Source organism: Spinacia oleracea, chromosome 6 (genome assembly GCF_020520425.1).
Source record: "Spinacia oleracea cultivar Varoflay chromosome 6, BTI_SOV_V1, whole genome shotgun sequence".
Taxonomy (NCBI): Eukaryota; Viridiplantae; Streptophyta; class Magnoliopsida; order Caryophyllales; family Amaranthaceae; genus Spinacia; species Spinacia oleracea.
Window position 1 is genome coordinate 44,339,375 of NC_079492.1, and position 21,863 is coordinate 44,361,237.

At 37.7% G+C, this 21,863-nt stretch overlaps 1 protein-coding gene across 3 annotated transcripts; it reads right to left on the reverse strand.

Moving 5' to 3' along the window:
- Positions 1-17,326: 17,326 nt before the first annotated feature.
- On the reverse strand, positions 17,327-20,103 carry LOC110798986 (uncharacterized). 3 transcript variants are annotated; one of them, XR_002536271.2, is made up of 4 exons: positions 19,755-20,103; positions 18,320-18,574; positions 18,168-18,228; positions 17,327-17,985 (listed from the first exon to the last, which is right to left on the reverse strand). XR_002536271.2 is itself a non-coding variant. In XM_056831510.1 (4 exons), the coding sequence occupies exons 3-4, from the start codon at positions 17,961-17,963 to the stop codon at positions 17,457-17,459; spliced, it is 423 nt and encodes a 140-aa protein (XP_056687488.1). In that variant the 5' UTR covers positions 17,964-17,985; positions 18,168-18,574; positions 19,755-20,090; the 3' UTR covers positions 17,327-17,456. The 3 variants fall into 3 exon arrangements, 2 of the variants coding, with proteins under 2 accessions (XP_056687488.1, XP_056687489.1); XM_056831510.1 differs by having other exon boundaries at positions 17,327-17,475; positions 17,560-17,985; positions 18,168-18,574; positions 19,755-20,090; XM_056831511.1 differs by lacking the exon at positions 19,755-20,103 and having other exon boundaries at positions 17,327-17,475; positions 17,560-17,985; positions 18,168-18,701.
- Between the last annotated feature and the right edge of the window lie 1,760 nt (positions 20,104-21,863).

The window sequence follows — 21,863 nt, forward strand, 5'->3', positions numbered from 1 at the left end:
AATGGACGCTAAGTGTTACCCTTAAGGGGTGTTGTATAGTGCGGGCACGCGACGACGATCAAGGGAGCTCGTCGCACATGCGGTACGATGCAACGAGCAAGGCCGTGGCACATGCGCGCAAGGCAGCAGCCCTGCTATGCGCTGTGTGCTACGTGCACGTGGGCGGAGAGGCGAGAAGAAAGGTAGTGAGCACACATGGCCGCGCGCGCGGGCAGCTAGAGCTGGCTCGACCAGCGAGTGTTGCCCAGCCCTGCGAGGGATGCCTCGCCACAGTGAGCGAGCGTGCTGCGCGCAGGCGTGGCTTGCTCGGCTTGCTACATTTGAACGTGGCTTCTCGTTTCTTGCGGTACGATCAATGCGAGTGGCAAGTGAATGCTACGAGGCCTCGACGAGGCATGGGTGCGATCCCATGGCCTTGTCTTGGCCCGATTGGTTCGTTTTAATTTTAATTCTTCGGTTGAAAACGATTTTAATTAAATTTAAATTCGTAATTTAATTTTTTTCTCGGAATTTAATTTTTAATAATTTAAAATTATTATAAATTTATTAATACTAATTATTTTACTAAAATTAAAACCTTGATAAAATTTAAATTAATTAATTTAATTAACTAAAAATAAATTAAAGGATTTAAATAATATTTTATATGAGCTTAAAATTTTAATTAAATTTGTAAGTTTCCGGTTGGACTAGGAAATACAATTTTATGTTTAAAATTCGTAAAACATGTAAAATTCTTGGTTTTAGTGGGAGCGTTTTAGTCATAAACTCTTGATTAGGTCTACATTCCTTTAAGGTTAAAACAACTCGGTTAGTATTAATAAGGATTGAATTATATTGTAGAATATTGGAAGCCTTGATTAATTGATGCAAATATTTATGTGATGCATAATATGTTCTACTAACCAGCTATGTGGGTCATTCATTGGTAAATGAATGGGTGAATGGTATATTATAAATGTACTGTTTTGCAGCTTAGGGAAAGTGACTAGTATGGCCCAAATAGGATAGAAAATATGGTTTGCGTACCATTAATTTGAATGTAAAATTGGTCTAAATGGAATGTGACTAGTATGGCCCAAAGCACCAAAGTTTTTAATTTTAAATATGGTCTTCATACCATCAAATAGTTGTAACTAGTTTCAATTATAGCTTATCCTATTTTAAGAAAATGGCGCCTCCCATGGTGAAATTCAAGACGGAGTTTCCAATCCATTTCCAAGACGGAGTTTGAAGTTGAAGCTTCAAGATGAAGTCGGGCCATATTAGATCACATTTATATCTTATGCATGCTTTAAGTTATTTATTGCTTTAAATATGTCTTAATTATGCATGATTATGGCTTGATTATGTTGCATGATTAAGGATTTTAGTTCACTTAAAATCTAACCAACATAGTAAGAGCCTTAAGTTCCAAACTTAAAAATTGAGTTAAAAGGTGCCATGCCAAAATAACACTTACTTGGATATCCTTTACATCGATCTTAGTAATAGTTTTCCTCCATAGCGAGGTGTTACTTATCGATACTAAAGGGGTAAGGTACACAAATAATTGTGAGTACATTTTAGTTTTGGTGAAACTCAACTATAAGAAAGGAGTACTTTTATGTCGTCGAAAAACAGATAGGTTTACCTAATAAGTTCTTAGACGTACCTACCAACCAAGAGTAGTTTCTAGACTATTAGCAAAGGATTTGCTTACCTAAAATATTTTAGAATTGAGTCTAAATACATAATGTGCTTAATTCTTCGATGATTTTAGGATCTTGGTGATAAGCGTATTTTCCGTCGTTGAATAGAAAACCACCTCACCAAACAAAGTTTATAAAACACCTAAACTAGCGGCTATATTGACTATAGCGGCAAGCATAGGGATCGTCCCATAGGAATGGATATGTTTGACTTATCAATCTATGCGTTCACAAGCTAGTTCGAAAGGAATTTGAGTTTTTGAATTAAACTAATCAAAGCTAGAAATGCAAACAAATAAAGAAACTCTAGAGGATTCGGGAATCGACTATGGAAATCGAATCAAAGGAAGCACAAGGTCCAAACAATCATGAATATTCAAAGACATAGCAAGTAGGGGAATGAAAACTAATGACAAACCCGTCACCTCTCGGATAGGGAACGCTAAGCGTCTAATCCACGGAAGAGCTTTCGCCTAATCCTAGATTAAACTAACTAGCATATAATAGGAACTATCATTCACTTGCACAATTAGGCTCACAATGTCTTGCCAAACCTAATCATACATTCCAATCTAATCCAATCGAATAACATTCGCGACTACTACTCAACTAGTCATGGAAATCCTATCACTAATCACATTTAATCACAATATCAATCATGAATTTCCCCAAAACTTCTCCAAATTCAATCCCAAAGCTTCATCCCTAACCTCTAGACTAAACTACTCAATTAGCATGATTAACATCAACATTAAACTAATATCAATCCTAATCATGAATCTAATTGCAACAATGAAGCTAATTGAAACAATAAAATTCAGAAAAATTAAACCACAAAAATTGGGGAAAAATCAAGCAAATTCAAAATATCAAACTAATTCTAGAATTCAAGCAAAAAATCAAATCATAAACGAAATTAACAAAGCAATTAAAGAATTGAAGAACAAAATCAAAAGAAGAATTAGAATTAGAATTATACCTTGGAATGAAGAAATTGCATCAAACTTGAAGCACAAAATTGAAGAACAAAACTCAAAGCAAAGAGAAGAAGAAATCTAAAAATGATGATTGAATTGAATTTAGAATCAAGAATTTGAGGCTAAGAATCCTTAATCCTAATCTCTAATCTAAGCCCTAAACTAAATCTAGAGAGAGAATTCTAAGAATTGCATAATGAAAATCTAATTAAGCCTCACTAAGCCTCCGTGATTTCTCGTATTTATAGCAGCCCCGCGTAACCGTGTGTTCGCACGAAACAGGCCGTGCGTTCGCACCAAACATCAAGGAGTTCCTGATCCAAATATGGCATTTCTTGGGCTCGCACAGACTGCAGGCTGCGTTCGCACAGATGGCTGGTGCGTTCGCACAGCCTGCTGGTGCGTTCGCACTGCCTGAGTTGCTGCGAGTGCCTGCGAGCTACTGTGGTGTTGTTGCTGCGTGGGTCTACGATGGTGCTGCAGTGGATGCTACGACGGTGCTACGATGGCCTGCTGTGAGTGCCACGATGGTGCCATGCCTTGCTTCGTCGAGTGCAGTGGCTGATGTGCTTTGCCTGCTGCTCATGTGTGGCTGCCATGGCATGCTGTGCCTGGCAGCAAGTTTCGTCGCTACACATTATTGCATCGTATAGCCCATGGCCAAAATCGGCGCTGCACATTAAAAATACCGTATAGCATATCAATAAAAACGTAGACCACATTATAAAATCGTCTAGCACGCTCAAAAATCGTATAGCACATTATTAAAATCGGAAAACGCATTATTGAATCGGAAAACCACATATTTAATTCGTTTGACATTTTCGCAAATCGTAAAGCCATTTAAATCATCGTCTAAGCCAAAAGTTGTATTATTTAGCACGTTAACACTCCAAATGACCCCCACGCTACAAGATTGAGCATAAAAGACATATTTAGAGCGAAAACGGCTAGAATACACGCAAGACGAGAGAATGATACGATTAATGCAAAAATGTAACGAACGAACTAAAAACGATAAAACTAAGAGAAAATAAGAATAAAAAGCTAATAAAATGAACTAAAAACCTAAGCTAAGAGCGACATAAATGTCGCTCATCACTTGGATTCATTTTATTCACACCTGCCGGAACAATAAATTCGAATAAACTGCCAATGACTTATTTAAATTGCATGATTTCTTTAATTTTCAAGTTATTACTCATGATAAATTTGTAGACTTTGCATGCTTCAATGTATGTTTTAATTATTGTTTATAATTAAATATCTTTTACTGCAATAAATCCTTTTAGAAGGGTAACAATAAATTTCCTCGATTGGTAGTGAATTCAAGAACGATTCAGGGAAATGAGAGAAAGTGAGCAATTTAAAATGTAAGTTTCTTTTTCCGACTTTTATGGTTGTTTTTGAGTATCAAAGTCGAATGGCAAACCGATTAGTGCTTGTGAATTCAAAATACAATGTAGTTTTGAGATCATAAAGCATTGAGTTTAAACGCTCAGCTTTACCAATGGTTTGCAACCTAAAATCTTTGTCCATTTAATTCTCGAATGAGTCTAGTCCGTAGACATTCGAATAGATCGATGCTTAGAGAACTTTAGAAGCTTCTGGTAAGATCATCTAGTTGAAGCAAATCAACATAAATTAAATGGTAAGAACTTTGTCGGAGTGACATTGGACATGTCTAACAAAGTATAAAAGTCAACACTAGAGAAGTCAATTCTTAAGACTATAAGGAAGAGTACAAGAAATAGGAAAACAAGGAACAAATGAAAGGAATTTGCAATTCCGTTTCTACCTATAAGTTTATGTTTAAAGAGAAGTGACCTAGCAATCAAACTTCCTTGATATCATATACCGCTTGAGGTTCTTACTTCGGTAATTACTTAAACAATGGAAGCTAGGCTACACTAATGACCTACAAGTGGGAAATGAAGAATGGCTTTGCTACATTAGTTGTAGGGTCATCTAGTTTGTTTTAAGTCCTTTCAAGGCTGGAACTTAATGGCTATTTTGTTCCATAATCAGCATACCTAAATTTCTGCTTCAAACACAGAAAGACTCACATGCAAGAAAAACAAAAACAATGTTTGTTTGTTTATTTGAATGAAATGGTCATTTACGGGTTCAGTCGTATATTCTTGATTAAAACAAACAACTCTTTAACAAGAAGAAATTTACTAGGTTCAAATCAATCCCTTGATTTGAGTTCCAATAATCTTTGGCATTGTTGCTTAGACCATATCAACAAGTTAACGTTCTAATGCTCTATTTTGATGGACTTTTGAAAGTTGATTGATTTCTAGATCATTCAAGACAAGTTAGTCTTACTTGTTGAAAGTAACAAAAGATATGAACTATTGTTAGAACCCCTAGACAATAGAGTTCAAAGCTAAAGAAAGATTTTATGACTTTATTATTTCACCTAGATTTGAGTGAATATTGGTTTATTTACTCAAAGTGATATAAGTTTGAATCTGTTTGGCCAGTTTAAAGATTCAGAAGTATAAAATCCATATGGCAAAAAATCATAAAGATCTAGGTTAGATCATGACGATGATTACTTTAAGACCAAAAATGATCATCAATGATTGTGTGTTTTAATTTCACGATCTAGCTCCATAAGATATGGTATATCTAAGTTGGAATGATCGAATTCAATTAATACTTGATTCGATCAATGATGAATCATAAAGACTTATCCTATAATTTCTAAAAACAAAATGCTCAACTACCACCAAACTAAACCAGATTCGTCAAAGCTATTGAAAAGTAATTTCAGAATATCTTTTCATAATATATATCTAAAGAGTTCCTAAACTCAGTGGGAGCTTAGTGTTTGTTATTCGGCAAACTAAGGCCCAAGTATAGATATATGTTTCATTGTGATTTATTCAAATGAGACACAAGGGTATTGTTTCTACCACGAATTTTTGAGAACATAATGTTTGTTTTCTCAAAATAATTTCCTTTTGGAGATTCGTTCCAAATTGACAAGTGGGAGAAAATAGACCTCGAAAGTCTTCGAGGCGAACAACAAACATAAACGGACATTCCGAAGGATTTTCGAAGTTCTTCAGAAAATCCGAACACTTATTCTTTAAGGACTTTATAAGTGGCTTTAAAGAATAGACATCTCTTAGAAGACTTTACAAGTGCTTCAAGGAGAACAGAATATTCAAAGGACTTTCAAGTAGCTATTGATATTCTATCGTTTGATGTTCTATACCCAAGTAGACATAGAGTTCAAGTCACTGAAACTATGAGATTCTTCTATTAGATAGTGAAGAAACATGGAGTTCATGTCACTGAAGCTATGAGATTCTTCTATTAGATAGTGAAGAAACCTACAACTTATAGTCAAACTATTACATGTAGATTAATGAGTTTTTGACCTGTAAGAAAGCTATGACGAAACCCAGATTCCCTAAAATGGTTAGAGGCCATGTATAGACTCAATGTTTTAAATGGCTAAAGGCAATAAAACATTCTCAATGTTTTTGATTTGCAAGAATGGTTTACACCTATTGGTTCCAAATTGGTTTTAAGGATAAAAACCATCAAACATGGAATTGTGTTCACACACAAAGCTAGATTAGTTGCTAAAAGGTTACAAGCAAATTCATGGCGTGGATTGTGTTGAAACCTCATGCATAATCGTAATGCTCAAGTCTATAAATCAAGCAATGATTACATATTGGTACATATGGCAATTGGATGACAAAACGTATTCCTCAATCAAATGTTGGAAGAAACTATATACATGGCATGTCATAGGATTTGTGGATCCAAATAAATGCTTGAAAAGGAAAGCTAGCTTATGAAATCTAAGTACAGATTTAAGCAAGCAATTGGAAATTGGATCTGTATTTTAGTAAAGCTAATAAGTATTTTAGTTTTATAAAATATACGTGATTCTTATAGATATATAAGAAGTTTAGTGGGAGTACGTAAAACTTAATTGGTCCTAATTGTATCACACACATATCTCTCTATTGTGAAATAACATTGAAATGCTAATGACTTAGATTTGAAATTATTTATCAATGATGGACCAAGGGGAAACTTAGTACATACAAGGTATTAAGATCTATTGACAAAGATCTTATAATATTGTAATGGCATTTACTAAATCAAACACGAAATACTCCATTGGAGATATTCGACCCATGTGAATAAATTTAAGTAAAGAGTGTTTGAACTATGTATAAGAATTTACTAAGTTAAACATCAAAGGATCTAAATGAGATTCTTAACCTATATTATATGTCAAAGAATTTAGCTGGATTTGGTATCTAGTGAAACTAGGTGAGCTAAAGTAACATGAATAGAATTCAATTGAGAATTATTCTGCAAAAGAATTTATCATGTATGATATAATATGAGGATCGCCAAAAACGTATCGTATGACTTTAGGCAAGACGAACATATACCAATCTCTATTGATCTAAGTAAAGATCAAGTAGATTGAGATCAAGAAAAACTTATGGTACTTGAAAATGTACATAGGAATAGTTCTTGATTCAAGGAAATAAAGATATGCTAAATATTGATGCTACACGCATAAACATGAAGGAAATATGTCCTTCACCCAAGGTGCATTAAGTCTAATACCAAGGTTCAGATTAATTGCGAACAATTAATTCAGTGAGATCAAGTGATCGGAACAGCTAGCTGAAGCAATGCTTCCGATCAGTGAGTTCTAATGGATATTGAACTCACAACTTACTCTTGACTGAACCTACAAGGTCACACCAATGACACGTAACAGATCACCGGATTAAATGAATTGGAAATTCATTTAATAGCTTTTCGGGAATTAGTTGGAAACGTATTATACGATACGACCTTTGTCGGAATCGTATATGGTATCGCGAATATTCGTAAGCTGGGCGACACGAATAAATCGTATCGTACGACGGTGATTCGTCGTATACGAAACGATAAATAATATATCGGAAATATATTAAATCGCGAATACGAAGGGCATCAGAGTTGCCGGCCCGTCGAGCCAAGAACGTAAGCGTGCAAGGCCCAACGAGCCAGCAAGCTCGCGAGCAAGCAAGGCAACCCATTGGGCGCGAGCACGCAGCAGCAAGCAATAGCGCAACAGCATCGACGAGCGAGCAAGACCCACGGCCCAGCTGCTCGGCGCGCGCGCTGTGGGCTTCGGCTTGTAGTGTGTCGCTGGGCACGCGGGCGTGTGTCCGTTGCTTGGCTCGCACGGCTTGCTATCCGGCCTTGATTCTTGCTTGGTCGGTTAGTAAGGTTAATGATATAACCTTACAACCTTGTTTTCCAACACACACACAATTCATATTGCTCAAACCCTAGAGACACAGAGAACCCTAATTCTCTCTGTGCCTCCAAAGTGAGTTCTTCCCAAAAGCAAAGTATCTTGATCAATTGTCTAAGCTACAATTATCAAGACGGATCTGATCGTGTCGGTGAACCAAGTAGAGGAACGACAAGTGGAGTTCTTTGTTCGTGTTCGTTGACAGATTATTGTGGAAAACACGCTTCGAATGTAAGTCTGCTTAATCTGTGCTTTATACATGTTTCCTGGCTTTGGGGATTGTTCCGCACATGTTATTATGTTTAACTGTATTACCCAACAGTGGTATCATGAGCCTTATGTATTCAAAGCATGAATTAGCATGATTATTATTGTTTTTGCATCTGTCGAAATTTTGGATTTTTTGTTGATTTTTCGGAATTTTTTACGAATTATTGGATGAATTGCGTATAATCAGGTCCGAAATAAAACATCATCGCTTTTTCGATTTTTAAAACCCTAATATGATGGAAAACGATTTTCTAAGATCAACTCATGTGAATAGAATTGCGAAACAGGCCTCGAAGTATCGTTTTTTGGGCGTTTTTGTTAATTTTTCATTCAAAATTAAAAGTGTCGGACAGTAATTAAATTAAAAGGTCGACCTAAACTACATGGAATTGCTTGAACTTTTGACAAAATGTTTCTGGTTAAATGCTTGATCTATGGTAAAAATTTCAGATTTTTCCAATAAGTATAAACCCTAATTTTTCCTTTCCCCAATTCGTAAAATTTGCAACACTAATTGAATTTTAATTAATTTTGGTTTAATAATTCGGTTAATTGGGGAAGGGGGTATAATTTCATGGGTCAGTGGCTAATTTTAAAAATTATTGGATTAAAATTTTGAATGGTTTCGTTAATTTTAATCGCACTTAAACCAAATTATTAATAATCTGAAATTTAATTGTTAATGAACGATATAAAGTTTCGGATTTTATTAATTAAAAGTTCAAACTTTAAAGTTGATTCGATCGTTCTTGAAAGTTTGAATATTGTTAGCCCTTGATATATTAATTTTACGAAATTGGATTGTCGTTAAAGTTTATTAAATCGTTAAAAATCGTTGTTTTTCGAAAATTAAATCGTAACTTTTTTTTTGAAAAATAAAATTAATGCAAGTTCGTGAATTAAATTTAATTTTAATTAAGTTGGTCCGTTTTACGAACCAAAAACACGAACATGGGCATGATGGAAGTGTGGCTCGTCGAGCCATACGACGCCATTGTGCGCGACCGAGCCATGCGACACGGGCAGCAGCAGCGATGCTGCGTGCCTCGTGCGCGCTGGGCGAGGAAGGGCAGGCGAGGTAGCTTGCGGGGCTGCGACGAAGCGAGGCGCAAGCTCTGCGACGTCGAGCACTCATGATGCACAACACGCAGCGCAGGGCAGCATCGTTGCGGGGACGCGCGCGCGCGAGCGATGGGGCGGGGTGCGCGAGCTCTGCTCGTGTGCTCTTGGGCCTCACGCGAGGCGGGGCTGGGCGCAAGCCTAGCCCAATCAAGCAATTGGACTTTTTTTTTAAAAATCGTTTAATTCGTTGGGATTCGTATATTTGCATTAATTTGGGCTAACTGGATATTTAATTTAATATTTTATTTGCTTGGGCCGGGCCGCGAGTTTTAATTTAATATTTCATAATTAATTATCCGGAATAATTATTGGTTTGAGTGGTAGCCACTAAATGAAATTAAAATGAAATAATTATTTTAATTATTTCGTAGGTCGCATTATTTTAATTAAATTCAATTTTAATTAGAATAAAGTCTAAGGATTAATAATTTGGAAATTGATTAATCTTTTAGGACGCGTTTATGTGAACATGAATTTTAATTAATTCACGTATATACTTGCATATTAACATGGGCCATTCGTTTTAGCATACGAATGGGTGAATGCGTAGAATATATATTTTATGCAATGCAGGTACTCCAAGTGACTAGTATGGCCAATTTAGGATAGTTAAATACGGTCTGCGCACCATTCTATCTTTGAATGTAAAGTTTTAAATATGGTCTGCGTACCATGGAAATTTTGATGTAATTTTATTATTTTCAAGTATTTCTAAGCTTAGAACTTTAAGTTAGCATTTGAACGAAGATTCAAGACGATGCCAAGCTAACAAGGAGGTGATGAAGATTGAATGCTTCAAGACAAGAAGTTTTGGGCCATACTAGATCACCAATTATTTATGCAATTTAATATATATATTATGCGTGAATGTATGAATGTATGTATGCTTTGCATGAACAGGTAGTTTCCTATGAATCGATTAGTTATAAGTTCACTAAATAATCGAACCAACATAGAAACAACTAGGTCCAAGTAATATTGAGTTTTAAAAATTGCCTTCAAAATCAACACTTACAAAAATCTAGGGATCTAAGATAGTAGGTTTACGCTAAAGCGAGGTGCTATTTTAGTTGACTTAGGTGGTAAGGCGTCCTAAAGGAGCACGTTGATTGTGGTTACAACTCAAACAACAATGGCATTAAGTTGTGGCAATGGGATAAATTATGGAATTAATTTATTAACCAAGAGTAATTTGGAGATTACTAGCAATAGGTTTTTCTTACCTAAAATCTTAAACTACTTAAGACATGCTAAAGCTGCTTAAGGATTTAGGACTTTTGGGGTCTTGGAATCGTTTCATTCATTTTGGACCATGTTTTTTGCCTTTTGCATGAATTAAATGTTTTAATAGCTTTAATGATTGCATGTTTTTGCTTTTATTTCAAAGTTATTGAATTGTATGAATGGTTATTTATTGCAAATTCTTTTCGATTGTAGTAATAAAAAATGGCCGCAAACAATAACACTTTCAACCTGCGTTCAATTCTCGACAAAGAGAAGTTGAATGGCAACAATTTCCTCGACTGGCAAAGGAACTTACAAATAGTTCTTATGCATGAGGAAAAATAATATGTCCTTGAGGAAGAGTTACCGGAAGAGGCTGGGCCGGAGGTAACTCAAGCTGCCCTTAATCGTTGGATTCAGGCCAACAGGGATGTCAAATGTGTGATGCTTGCATCCATGAGTCATGAACTTCAGAAAACGTTCATTAACTCGGATGCTTACCAAATCATCTCGGAGTTAAAGAACATGTTTCAGGACCAAGCCAGAATCGAAAGATTCGAGACTCAGAGGTTGATCCTTGAGACTAAGCTCAAGAAAGGAGAACCAGTGAGCCCACATGTTCTTAAAATGATTGGACTCTTTGAGAACATGAGAACTCTAGATTCTGACGTCTCAAATGAAATGGCTATTGACATCATTCTCCATTCGCTTCATAATGGCTATGATCAGTTCAAGTTGAATTACAACATGAACAGCATGGAGAAATCTCTTACTGAGCTTCACGGTATGCTGAAAACCGCTGAAAAGACGCTCAAGCAAGAGAATAAGCATGATATGCTTATGGTGCGTAAGGGCAAGAACTTCAAGAAATCAGGCAAGAACAAGGGCAAGAAGGGTAAGGGCAAGGCTTCGCCCTCATCCAAGTCCAATGGCGCCGATCTGGTAAACAGAAACGGGCGACTCATTCTCCTGCCGACTCTGAATGCTTCTACTGCAAGAAGAAGGGGCATTGGAAGAGAGATTGCTTGAAGAAAAACGAAGATGAGAAGAACGGGAACGTTGCTTCTACTTCAGGTATGTATGTTATACATTGTAATCTTGCTAATTCTACTTCTTGGGTATTAGATACTGGTTGTGGCTCACACTTATGTTCCAATTCACAGGGACTAAGGAGAAGTAGAAAGCTTGATTAAGGCGAGATGGATCTACGCGTGGGAAATGGAGCACGGATTGCTGCATTAGCCGTAGGATCTTATTTTATTTCTTTGCCTAGTGGGTTTGTTTTGGAACTAGAAAACTGTTACTATGTTCCTAGTATCACCAGAAACATCATTTCCGTTTCAAGTTTGGATTCTAAAGGTTTTAGTTTTCAATTTAAAGACAATAGTTGTTCTTTTTCTTTGAATGAAATGTTTTATGGTTCAGCACAACAAGAAAATGGTCTTTATGTGCTAGATACGAGCAAACACATTTATAACATAAATACCAAAAAGGCTAAAACTGGTGATTCAGATCTCACATTTCTGTGGCATTGTCGATTAGGCCATATAAACATAAAGCGCATGGAATTACTTCAACGGAAAGGAATTCTAGAATCATTCGACTTAGAGAAGATTGATCAATGCGAATCTTGTTTACTTGGCAAAATGACAAAGCAACCTTTCTCAAAGGTGGGAGAAAGAGCAAGCGAACTACTAGGGCTAATAAGTACGGACGTATGTGGGCCTATGAGTACGAAAGCTAGAGGTTAGTTCAGCTATTTCATAACGTTTACGGACGACTTCAGTAGATATGGCTATATTTACTTAATGAAGCACAAGTCTGAATCGTTTGAGAAATTCCGAGAATTTCAAAATGAAGTAGAGAATCAACATGGTAAGAAAATCAAAGCTCTAAGATCAGATCGAGGAGGTGAATATCTTAGCCACGAGTTTGATGACCATCTAAAAGAATGCGGTATTATTTCTGAATTGACTGCTCTGGGGACACCCCAATGGAATGGAGTGTCGGAACGGAGAAATAGGACCTTACTCGATATGGTCAGGTCAATGATGGGTCAGGCCGAACTTCCTTTATAGTTCTGGGGACATGCATTGCAAACTGCAGCACTCACACTGAATCGTGCTCCGTCAAAAGCTGTTGAAAAGACTCCATACGAATCATGGACTAGGAAACTACCAAAGTTGTCTTTTCTGAAGATTTGGGGTTGCGAAGCATATGTCAAGCGATTAATTTCGGACAAGCTACAACCTAAATCTGACAAATGTTTCTTCGTTGGGTATCCAAAAGAAACTATGGGGTATTATTTCTACAACAAGTCAGACAACAAGGTATTAGTTCCTCGTGACAGTGTCTTTTTGGAAAGAAATCATATTTCCAAATTGACAAGTGGAAGAATAATAGACCTCGAAGAGATTCGAGACGAACAACGAACTCTTTATAAGCAGTTCAAATTGATGAACCTCCAAGGTCTTTAGAAGAGCCAGTGGGAGTAGTTCCTCAAAACGTTGTTGCCCCTCGTAGGTCAAATAGAACTATTTTTCAGCCGGACAGATGGACAGGCGTCCTCTTGACTGAAAACTTAGACGTTCTCATATTGGATAGTGATGAACCTTTGACTTACAAGCAAGCTATGATGAGCCCAAGCTCCATTAAATGGTTAGAGGCCATGCAATCTGAAATAGACTCCATGTCTGAAAATCAAGTCTGGGATTTGGTTGATTTGCCGGATGGGTTCACACCTATCGGATGCAAATGGGTCTTCAAGTTGAAGAAAGACAAAGATGGAATTGTATGCATATACAAGGCTAGATTGGTAGCAAAAGGTTACAGGCAAGTTCGCGGCGTTGACTACGATGAAACCTTTTCTCCAGTCGCGATGCTTATGTCTATTCGGATAATCCTTGCGATTGCCGCTTTTCATGACTATGAAATATGGCAAATGGATGTCAAAACTGCCTTCTTGAACGGTGTTCTTGAAGAGACTGTGTTCATGACACAATCGGAGGGTTTTGTCGATCAAAAGAACCAAGGAAAGGTATGCAAGCTTAAGAAGTCCATCTACGGACTAAAGTAGGCATCAAGGAGTTGGAATAAACGATTTGATGAAGCAGTCAATAAGTTTGGCCTTATCAAGAATCAGGACGAATCTTGTGTATACAAGAAGGTCAGTGGGAGTAAAATTGCATTCCTAGTCTTGTATGTTGACGACATACTGCTTATTGGAAACGACATTCCTATGTTGGAGTCTGTAAAGACTTGGCTCGGGAATTGTTTCTCAATGAAGGACTTAGGAGAGGCACAGTACATATTGGGCAACAAGATCTATAGGAATAGATCTAAGAAGATGATTGGACTAAGCAAAAGCACTTACATTGACAAAGTGCTAGCTAGGTTCAATATGATGGAAGCCAAGAGAGGCCATCTACCCATGTCACATGGCGTATATCTAAGAAAGAATCTGATGAGCGTAGAAAGATGAGTGGAATTCCATACGCTTTGGCTATTGGATCCATCATGTATGCTATGATTTGTACAAGGCTAGATGTTTCGTTCGCACTCAGTGCAACGAGCAGGTACCAGTCAGAACTAGGTGAGGCGCATTGGACTGCTGCCAAGAACATCCTAAAGTACCTGAAAAGGACTAAGGATCAGTTTCTGGTTTATGGTGGTACAGATGAGTTGATTGTTAAGGGCTATACGGACGCAAGCTTTCAAACCGACAGAGATGATTTCAGATCAAAGTCTGGGTTTGTGTTCTGCCTCAACAGCGGAGCAGTAAGCTGGAAAAGTGCTAAGCAAAGCACTATTGCGGATTCTACAACTGAAGCTGAATACATTGCTGCCTCAGAAGCAGCAAAGGAAGCTGTTTGGCTTCGGAAGTTCATCGAAGAACTTGGTGTTGTCCCCTCCATTAAAGGACCAGCGGCTTTGTATTGCGACAATAGCGGAGCCATTGCCCAGACAAAGGAGCCTAGGAGCCACCAGAAGTCCAAGCACGTACTACGGCGATTTCACATACTTCGAGAGATCGTTGAAAGAAAGGAAATCGAGATTTACAAGGTTGGAACTGACGACAACGTCGCGGATCCATTGACTAAACCGTTGCCACAAGTGAAACACAACGCACATGTAGCAACCATGGGAATCAAGCATGTTGGAGAATGGCTTTGATTTTCTAAGTATTGTTTTAGAACATCTATTAGATCTATGTTTAAAACAATTGGTTTAACCATTTCATATTTATGAAATTTATTTATTTCATATTCATTTAATTGTGGTTCAGAATTAAATGATAAGTCCATGTGATTCAAATCATTCAAATGGGATGTCAAGATGGATTCTTCGACAAAGAAACACCCATAAGTGAACTTGAATATTGAAGTCACAAAGGATCCCTAATCCAGGTCATTGAAAGGTGGACGACCAATGACTAATGAAGATTAGATTGCAAGTAGGTTACTTAGTTATGTTTCTTGAACTAGAGTGACTGGATGTCAGAATCTTTTGCATAGATACTTATTGGATCTTGTATCGGATTGACCATGAGAACGCTTTAAGAGATTAAAGTCATGTCATAGGTAGTTCTCATTAATGGTGATTAGAAACCGATCCTCAGAACATGAGCGATTATGTCTGCTCGTTTGAGAATTAGTTCGCTTTGATACTAGCTAAACGTCGCACCGTAAAAGGAGGCTATAAAAGTAGTTATTGGGCGTACTATGAATCAAAGTGAGTGATCATAGATTGCAAGAATGGATTGTCCTCCTATCTTTGATAGGATATGGTGTTGTTGTGTAACAAGGTCTCTCGGAGAGTTAGATACTGTAAAATGCATGGCCGTGCTCAGAATGGTTAGGCTTAACCTTCTGCAAAAGTTTGACAGTTGAACTCTGTAATCCGAGAAACACTTCTGGACCTAATAAGGATGGCTTGGATCTTACCTTATGTTCAGTAAGTAACACTAAGGGACAAAGGAATGTGGATGCACACTTGTCTGAATGACAAGTGGGAGACTGAAGGAAATATGTCCTTCACCCAAGGTGCATTAAGTCTAATACCAAGGTTCAGATTAATTGCGAACAATTAATTCAGTGAAATCAAGTGATCGGAACAGCTAGCTGGAGCAATGCTTCCGATCAGTGAGTTCTAATGGATATTGAACTCACAACTTACTCTTGACTGAACCTACAAGGTCACACCAATGACAAGTAACTGATCACCGGATTAATGAATCGGAAATTCATTTAATAGCTTTTCGGGAATTATTTGGAAACGTATTATACGATACGACCTTTGTCGGAATCGTATATCGTATCGCGAATATTCGTAAGCTGGGCGACACGAATAAATCGTATCGTACGACGGTGATTTGTCGTATACGAAACGATAAATAATATATCGGAAATATATTAAATCGCGAATACGAAGGGCATCAGAGTTGCCGGCCCGTCGAGCCAAGCACGTAAGCGTGCAAGGCCCAAAGAGCCAGCAAGCTCGCGAGCAAGCAAGGCAAGCCCATTGGGCGCGAGCACACAGCAGCAAGCAATAGCGCAACATCAGCGACGAGCGAGCAAGGCCCACGGACCAGCTGCTCGGCGCGCGCGCTGTGGGCTTCGGCCTGCAGTATGTCGCTGGGCACGTGGGCGTGTGTCCGTTGCTTGGCTTGCACGGCTTGCTAGACGGCCTTGCTTCTTGCTTGGTCGGTTAGTAAGGTTAATGATATAAGCTTACAACCTTGTTTTCCAACACACACACAATTCATATTGCTCAAACCCTAGAGAAATAGAGAACCCTAATTCTCTCTGTGCCTCCAAAGTGAGTTCTTCCCAAAAGAAAAGTATCTTGATCAATTGTCTAAGCTACGATTATCAAGACGGATCTGATCGTGTCGGTGAACCAAGTAGAGGAACGACAAGTGGAGTTCTTTGTTCGTGTTCGTTGACAGATTATTGTGGAAAACACTCTTCGAATGTAAGTCTGCTTAATCTGTGCTTTATACATGTTTCCTGGCTTTGGGGATTGTTCCGCACATGTGTATTATGTTTAACTGTATTACCCAACAAAACACTGGCAAAGGATCAAGCAAGATCCCTTTGGAGTTAACCATTGGCAAGAACGAGCTATAGAGCATCGTGTTTTGAAATGGCAACATGGATTGAAGACCATGAGTTCACTAGTGGAAAAAGGGTCATTTGCATCGCACTTTTAAGCACATTTGCGTTGCACATCGTGTGTGGCAAAAGCTCTCGACGCAAATGACTAAAAGTCATTTGCGTCGCACATTTGTGCGACGCAAATGAACCTTATTTGCGTCGCACAATTAGCTTATGTGCGACGCAAATAACTTTTCAGGCATGGTGCTGAAAAGTCATTTGCAACGCACATTAGCTAAATGTGCGACGCAAATGACTTTTCAATATGTTAAAAAAAATGTCATTTGCAACGCACATTAGCTAAATGTGCGACGCAAATGACTTTTCAAAAATGTCATTTGCAACGCACATTAGCTAAATGTGCGACGCAAATGACTTTTCAATATGTTAAAAAAATGTCATTTGCAACGCACATTAGCTAAATGTGCGACGCAAATGACTTTTGGATATTCTAAAAAAAATGAGCTGCTGATTTTATTTAATCCATAGATTAAATAAAATAAGCAGCTTTCAGTACTAGTATATTCAGAGCATAAAAATAAAAGTAAACTAGGTGAAAATTTTGACAATATTTCCTTTGTAATGTGACCCTCCCCAATACCGGGAATGTTATAATACATTAATATATACCTGTCAAAACAGTTTACAACCCAATAAAAGGCAAATTCACCATAGATCAACCAACATGTTGATAACCTAACTACACTTTAAACATAAAAGTTTAAGTAAATATCTCTATCCTGGATATAAAAATGGAAGATGTTAGAAATCAAATCTATGACAAATCAAGATATGACTTTCAATACAAAGATGGGATGCATTACCAACGGTGATAGTCACAGTTAAGGCAGAGAACTTCAAGAAAGTCCAGCAACTGGTGAAAATAAACACTCTTTAGGCTGGCTTGGTTTTGTTCTTGTTTCAACTGGCTGCTGCCAGAATTGCTGCTTTCTACTTCTGCCAGAACTGCTGCTGCTGCTTCTAGCTTGTAATCGATAACTGTTGTTGCCAGAACACCTGCTGCTGCTGCTGCTGCTGAAGCTATGTTCACCAGTGCTCGGACGCTCAAGGGATGAAAGATGTCACCCAATGGATGACCGAACCAGGCAGAGTCGGCCAGCAGATAATTGACGGCCTTAGAAGGATTACATGAGCTGTACTTTGGTTGCAAACCATCTCCATGGTGTCGCACCCCGATGCTGCTCCATGCCACCCTATTCCACAACATGCTCCTCTTGTTTCCTTGATGCCTACCACCCAAAAATTCACATACCATCACTACCAACATCACAACAGAATCAGCTTAGAGACATAATTATGCATATATAACTGCATAAGTAACACTAAGTATTGTACAACATTATAACCAGCATTGTTACAAGATCATAGGTTAAAAACAGTTCCACCAATGTAATGTAATGAAAGTGCTTACCATAGTGTTTAGGGTTGGACAAGATACGCATGAAGCCTTGGTAAACATCACAGAACACAAACTGGGCATCAGAGAGCTCCAAAGGTCAGTTATGTGATCCAACAAAAGCTGATTATGTTGCGAAATATACTGATTGATCTCATTGACACAACCTCTTGTACTTTTAATATTTCTGCCGGAATGAAAGTACCAGTCAACCACCGTCCTAGTAGCTCATTCCATCTGCAAGACACGTGGATGCTTCTTAGCGAGTTTACTGGCTTCAATCTTAACCATTTCCTTGTATTCTTAGCGAGTTTACTGGCTTCAAACCCTAGCTTCTTCTTGCTCCGGCCATCTTTCTCTTCTTTTCCTCAAGTAGAGACAAAAGGTAGTCAAGATCCTTCAGAGACACGTCAGTGCCCTGTCTACATATTATAGATTATTCAAAGAGTGAACTCCAATTTAAAAAGCGATAAATCACTATTAAAACATCCAACTCCACAGAGTTTCTGACAACGATTGTAACTAATAAGTAATTCCAAATTGCCACAGAAAGAAAGGTCGTGTAGAAACTTTAATCACCAAAAGGAGCATATGCCAAGACAACTGCTCCGAGTCCACTTCATAACTACGAAATTTATATATTGGTTACATGTCTAATTGCCAAATCACCAGTTTCGTGATCTAATTACCAACAACAATTGAAAATTACAGTGTTCGATCATGTTCAATGCAATGATATGCAAGTGTTCGACAACTATCTTTTGTTAAGTCTTCACAAAATTTGAAGAAAATAAATAAAACAAGAACACAAAAAGGAGAAGCCAACAGAACTAGAGGAAACCTCTGTCAATCCGGGATTGCATCTACACCTAACACAAACAACTCTTGTATGTTATCTTCAGCATCTACGGAGGTAGTATACGTAATATTCAAGCACATATTACCAAACAGCTTCTGTGGCAACCACATGAAAATCCTTACGGGACCTTAACAACATCTAGTATTTAACATAACAGAAAATAATAGTGAAGCTCTTTACCTGAAAGAAAAATAAAGAAAATAATGCCAAGTTGCCAACGAAAGGGTTTCTTCACAAGTTCCCAATTAAAACATGGAGTACAAAAATGAGAGCAACCGAATTTGGCAAATTGCATTAATATTATCCATACATTTGATGATATAAAAAATATATTGCAGCAAGAGAAATTGCACTTCACCCTCAACATTTTGATTTTTTCAGGAAACCAGACCAATACAAGTCAGAAGACCAATACTACAAGGATATAAGGGTAAAGCTGAAAATTAATTTAAACAACAATCAAAATCATAACACATTTCTCCCAAATACATCCAAATCTCACAAAATAATAGCAATTCCGTGCCTAAAACCTACAGAATAGTAGTCCAATGCCAAAAAAGTAAAATTCTAAACAACGAAATTCTAAGAATTATCAGTGCATTTTTCCGTCAAAAATCAAACGAACTCAAAACCTTAACAGTCAAGAGACAATGCACAATTCAAATTAAAATGAACAATTAAAATTCAATATCCACAAAAATTCAATCTTAATATCAAAATTAAAATTCAATCTTTAAATATACCTAGGAGAGGAGAGAAGACAGTGACCAGGAGCGGAGGAGTGGGCGGCGGCGTGGGCGGCTGCCGTGGAAGGCGGCGTTAACACGGAGCAGCGACACTGATTAGTTTGAGTTGAACGACGCAGGGGAAGAAGAGAACGAGCAGCAGGTTGAAGAGGAGAACGAACAACAAGTTGAACGGCGCAGGGGAAGGAGAGAACGACGCAGAAGGAGGGAAGACGACGGCAGTGAAGCTGGTAAACGGAAGGGTGAAGCCGGTGAGAACGGATGTTTTGGGCTTAACTGGTTTCGATAGATTTAGGTCATTTGGAGCAAGTCAGAATATTGAAGAAAACAATTGCGTCGCAGCTGTGCGTCGCAGCTTTATTAAACTGCGAGGCAAATGACTCTAAGATGTTCTCAGAGTCATTTGCGTCGCAGATTAATAAAACTGCGACGCACTTGATTGATTAAATTGCGTCGCTGTTTTACTAATCTGCGACGCAAATGACTCTGGGAGCATTTTAGAGTCATTTGCCTCGCTGTTTAATAAAGCTGCGACGCAAATGACTAAATTTTATGCTAAAATTTATCATTTGCGTCACATGTTTAGATTGGCGATGCAAATGCAGCGATGCAATTAAACGTTTTTGCACTAGTGGTTGTTGCGTGGGAAATTAAATATTAATTTCTATGTTCTGATATACAAATGGAAAGTCTTCCACATATCTATGAACTGCTTGGATAAGTAAATTCAAGCAAAGCTTCACTAGCAACCTATACAGTTGAAATAAAAGTACTTATTGCCTAAGAAGCAATAAAACAGGGTTGTTTAAGTTAAGAGTTCTTCATTGAACTTGGGAAGATCACATGTCTGCTGAGTTGAAGGTCCTTCATTGCAAAATGCGTAGAACCACTCTTGAAGCAAGAAAGAATAGATCACATAATAAACAAACTCAAAAGATCTTATCATCCTATCTCGAAAAACATTCGATGAAAAGGATATTAAGATTGGCAAAGCATGATAACTAAACCTATGCAACAAGTGAGAAGCAACACTCACATTGTAGCACTGGAAATCAAGCATAGCTTTGAATTCCATGAACTGTTTTAAAGATGGGTTTGAGGCCCATAGTTGTAAAACATAAGGGTTAAACATTTATCATATATGAAATGTATTTTCATATTCCGTTTAATCTTGGTTTAGTATTAAATGACGAGTCCCTTCAAATTGACAAGATATTCAAGATAGACGGTCAGGACCAGTCCCGTGACTAAGAAATGTCTATCAAGTGAACTTGAATGTCAAAAATTGAAAATGGTCCCTGGTCGGAGTTTTCTATAAAGGTGGACGCATACAAAACGCTAGACGACTAGAATGCAAGATGACTAGTAGTTATGTTTCTTGAACTATGTGGACATGGCAATGTCACAATCATTTGCATAGATACTTACTTTGAGAAGACTAGTATCGGACAGACCTATGAAACTTTAATGTAAGAGATGAAAATCTGTCATAAGTAAATATCATTAAAATTATTAGACACTAATCCTCAATACCTGAGTGATTTGAGATTACTTGTTTAAGAACTGGTTACTTTGACGTTGTCAACCGTCGCACCGTAAAAGGAGGCTATAACGGCAACGCTTGGGTTATAACCTATCAAACGAAGTCTAATGTCAAGATCGCAAGATTGGGATTGTCCTCCCATAAATCGGGATAAGATGCTGAAAGTTGTACAAGGCCACTCGGAGAGCTAGAAACTGTAAAATGCATGGCCGAGCTCAGATGAATCATAGGCTATGATTATCTGTTTATTTGATCAGTTGAACTCTGAAATCGAGAAATACCTCTGGAAATAATAAGGATGACTACTCTTACCTTATGTTTATGAGCAAGCATCAAGCGACAAAGGAATTAGGCAATGCACACTTGTCCCTAAGGACAAGTGAGAGACTGAACGAAACAATGCCCTTGGTCCAAGTATGCGTTCAATGATAAGTCTGATAAATGCGGTTCAGTATTAATTAATTATGCAAGTTAATAATTCAGTGAGATCAAGTGAACTGTATGCCTAGCTAGAGGCAGCTTCAGTTCAAGTGGAATTAATGATATTAATCCACATCTTATTC

Coding starts and splice junctions, on each gene's coding strand:
- LOC110798986 (XM_056831510.1), bottom strand. CDS start 17,963: ATGTTGTGGAATAGGGTGGCATGGAGCAGCATCGGGGTGCGACACCAT.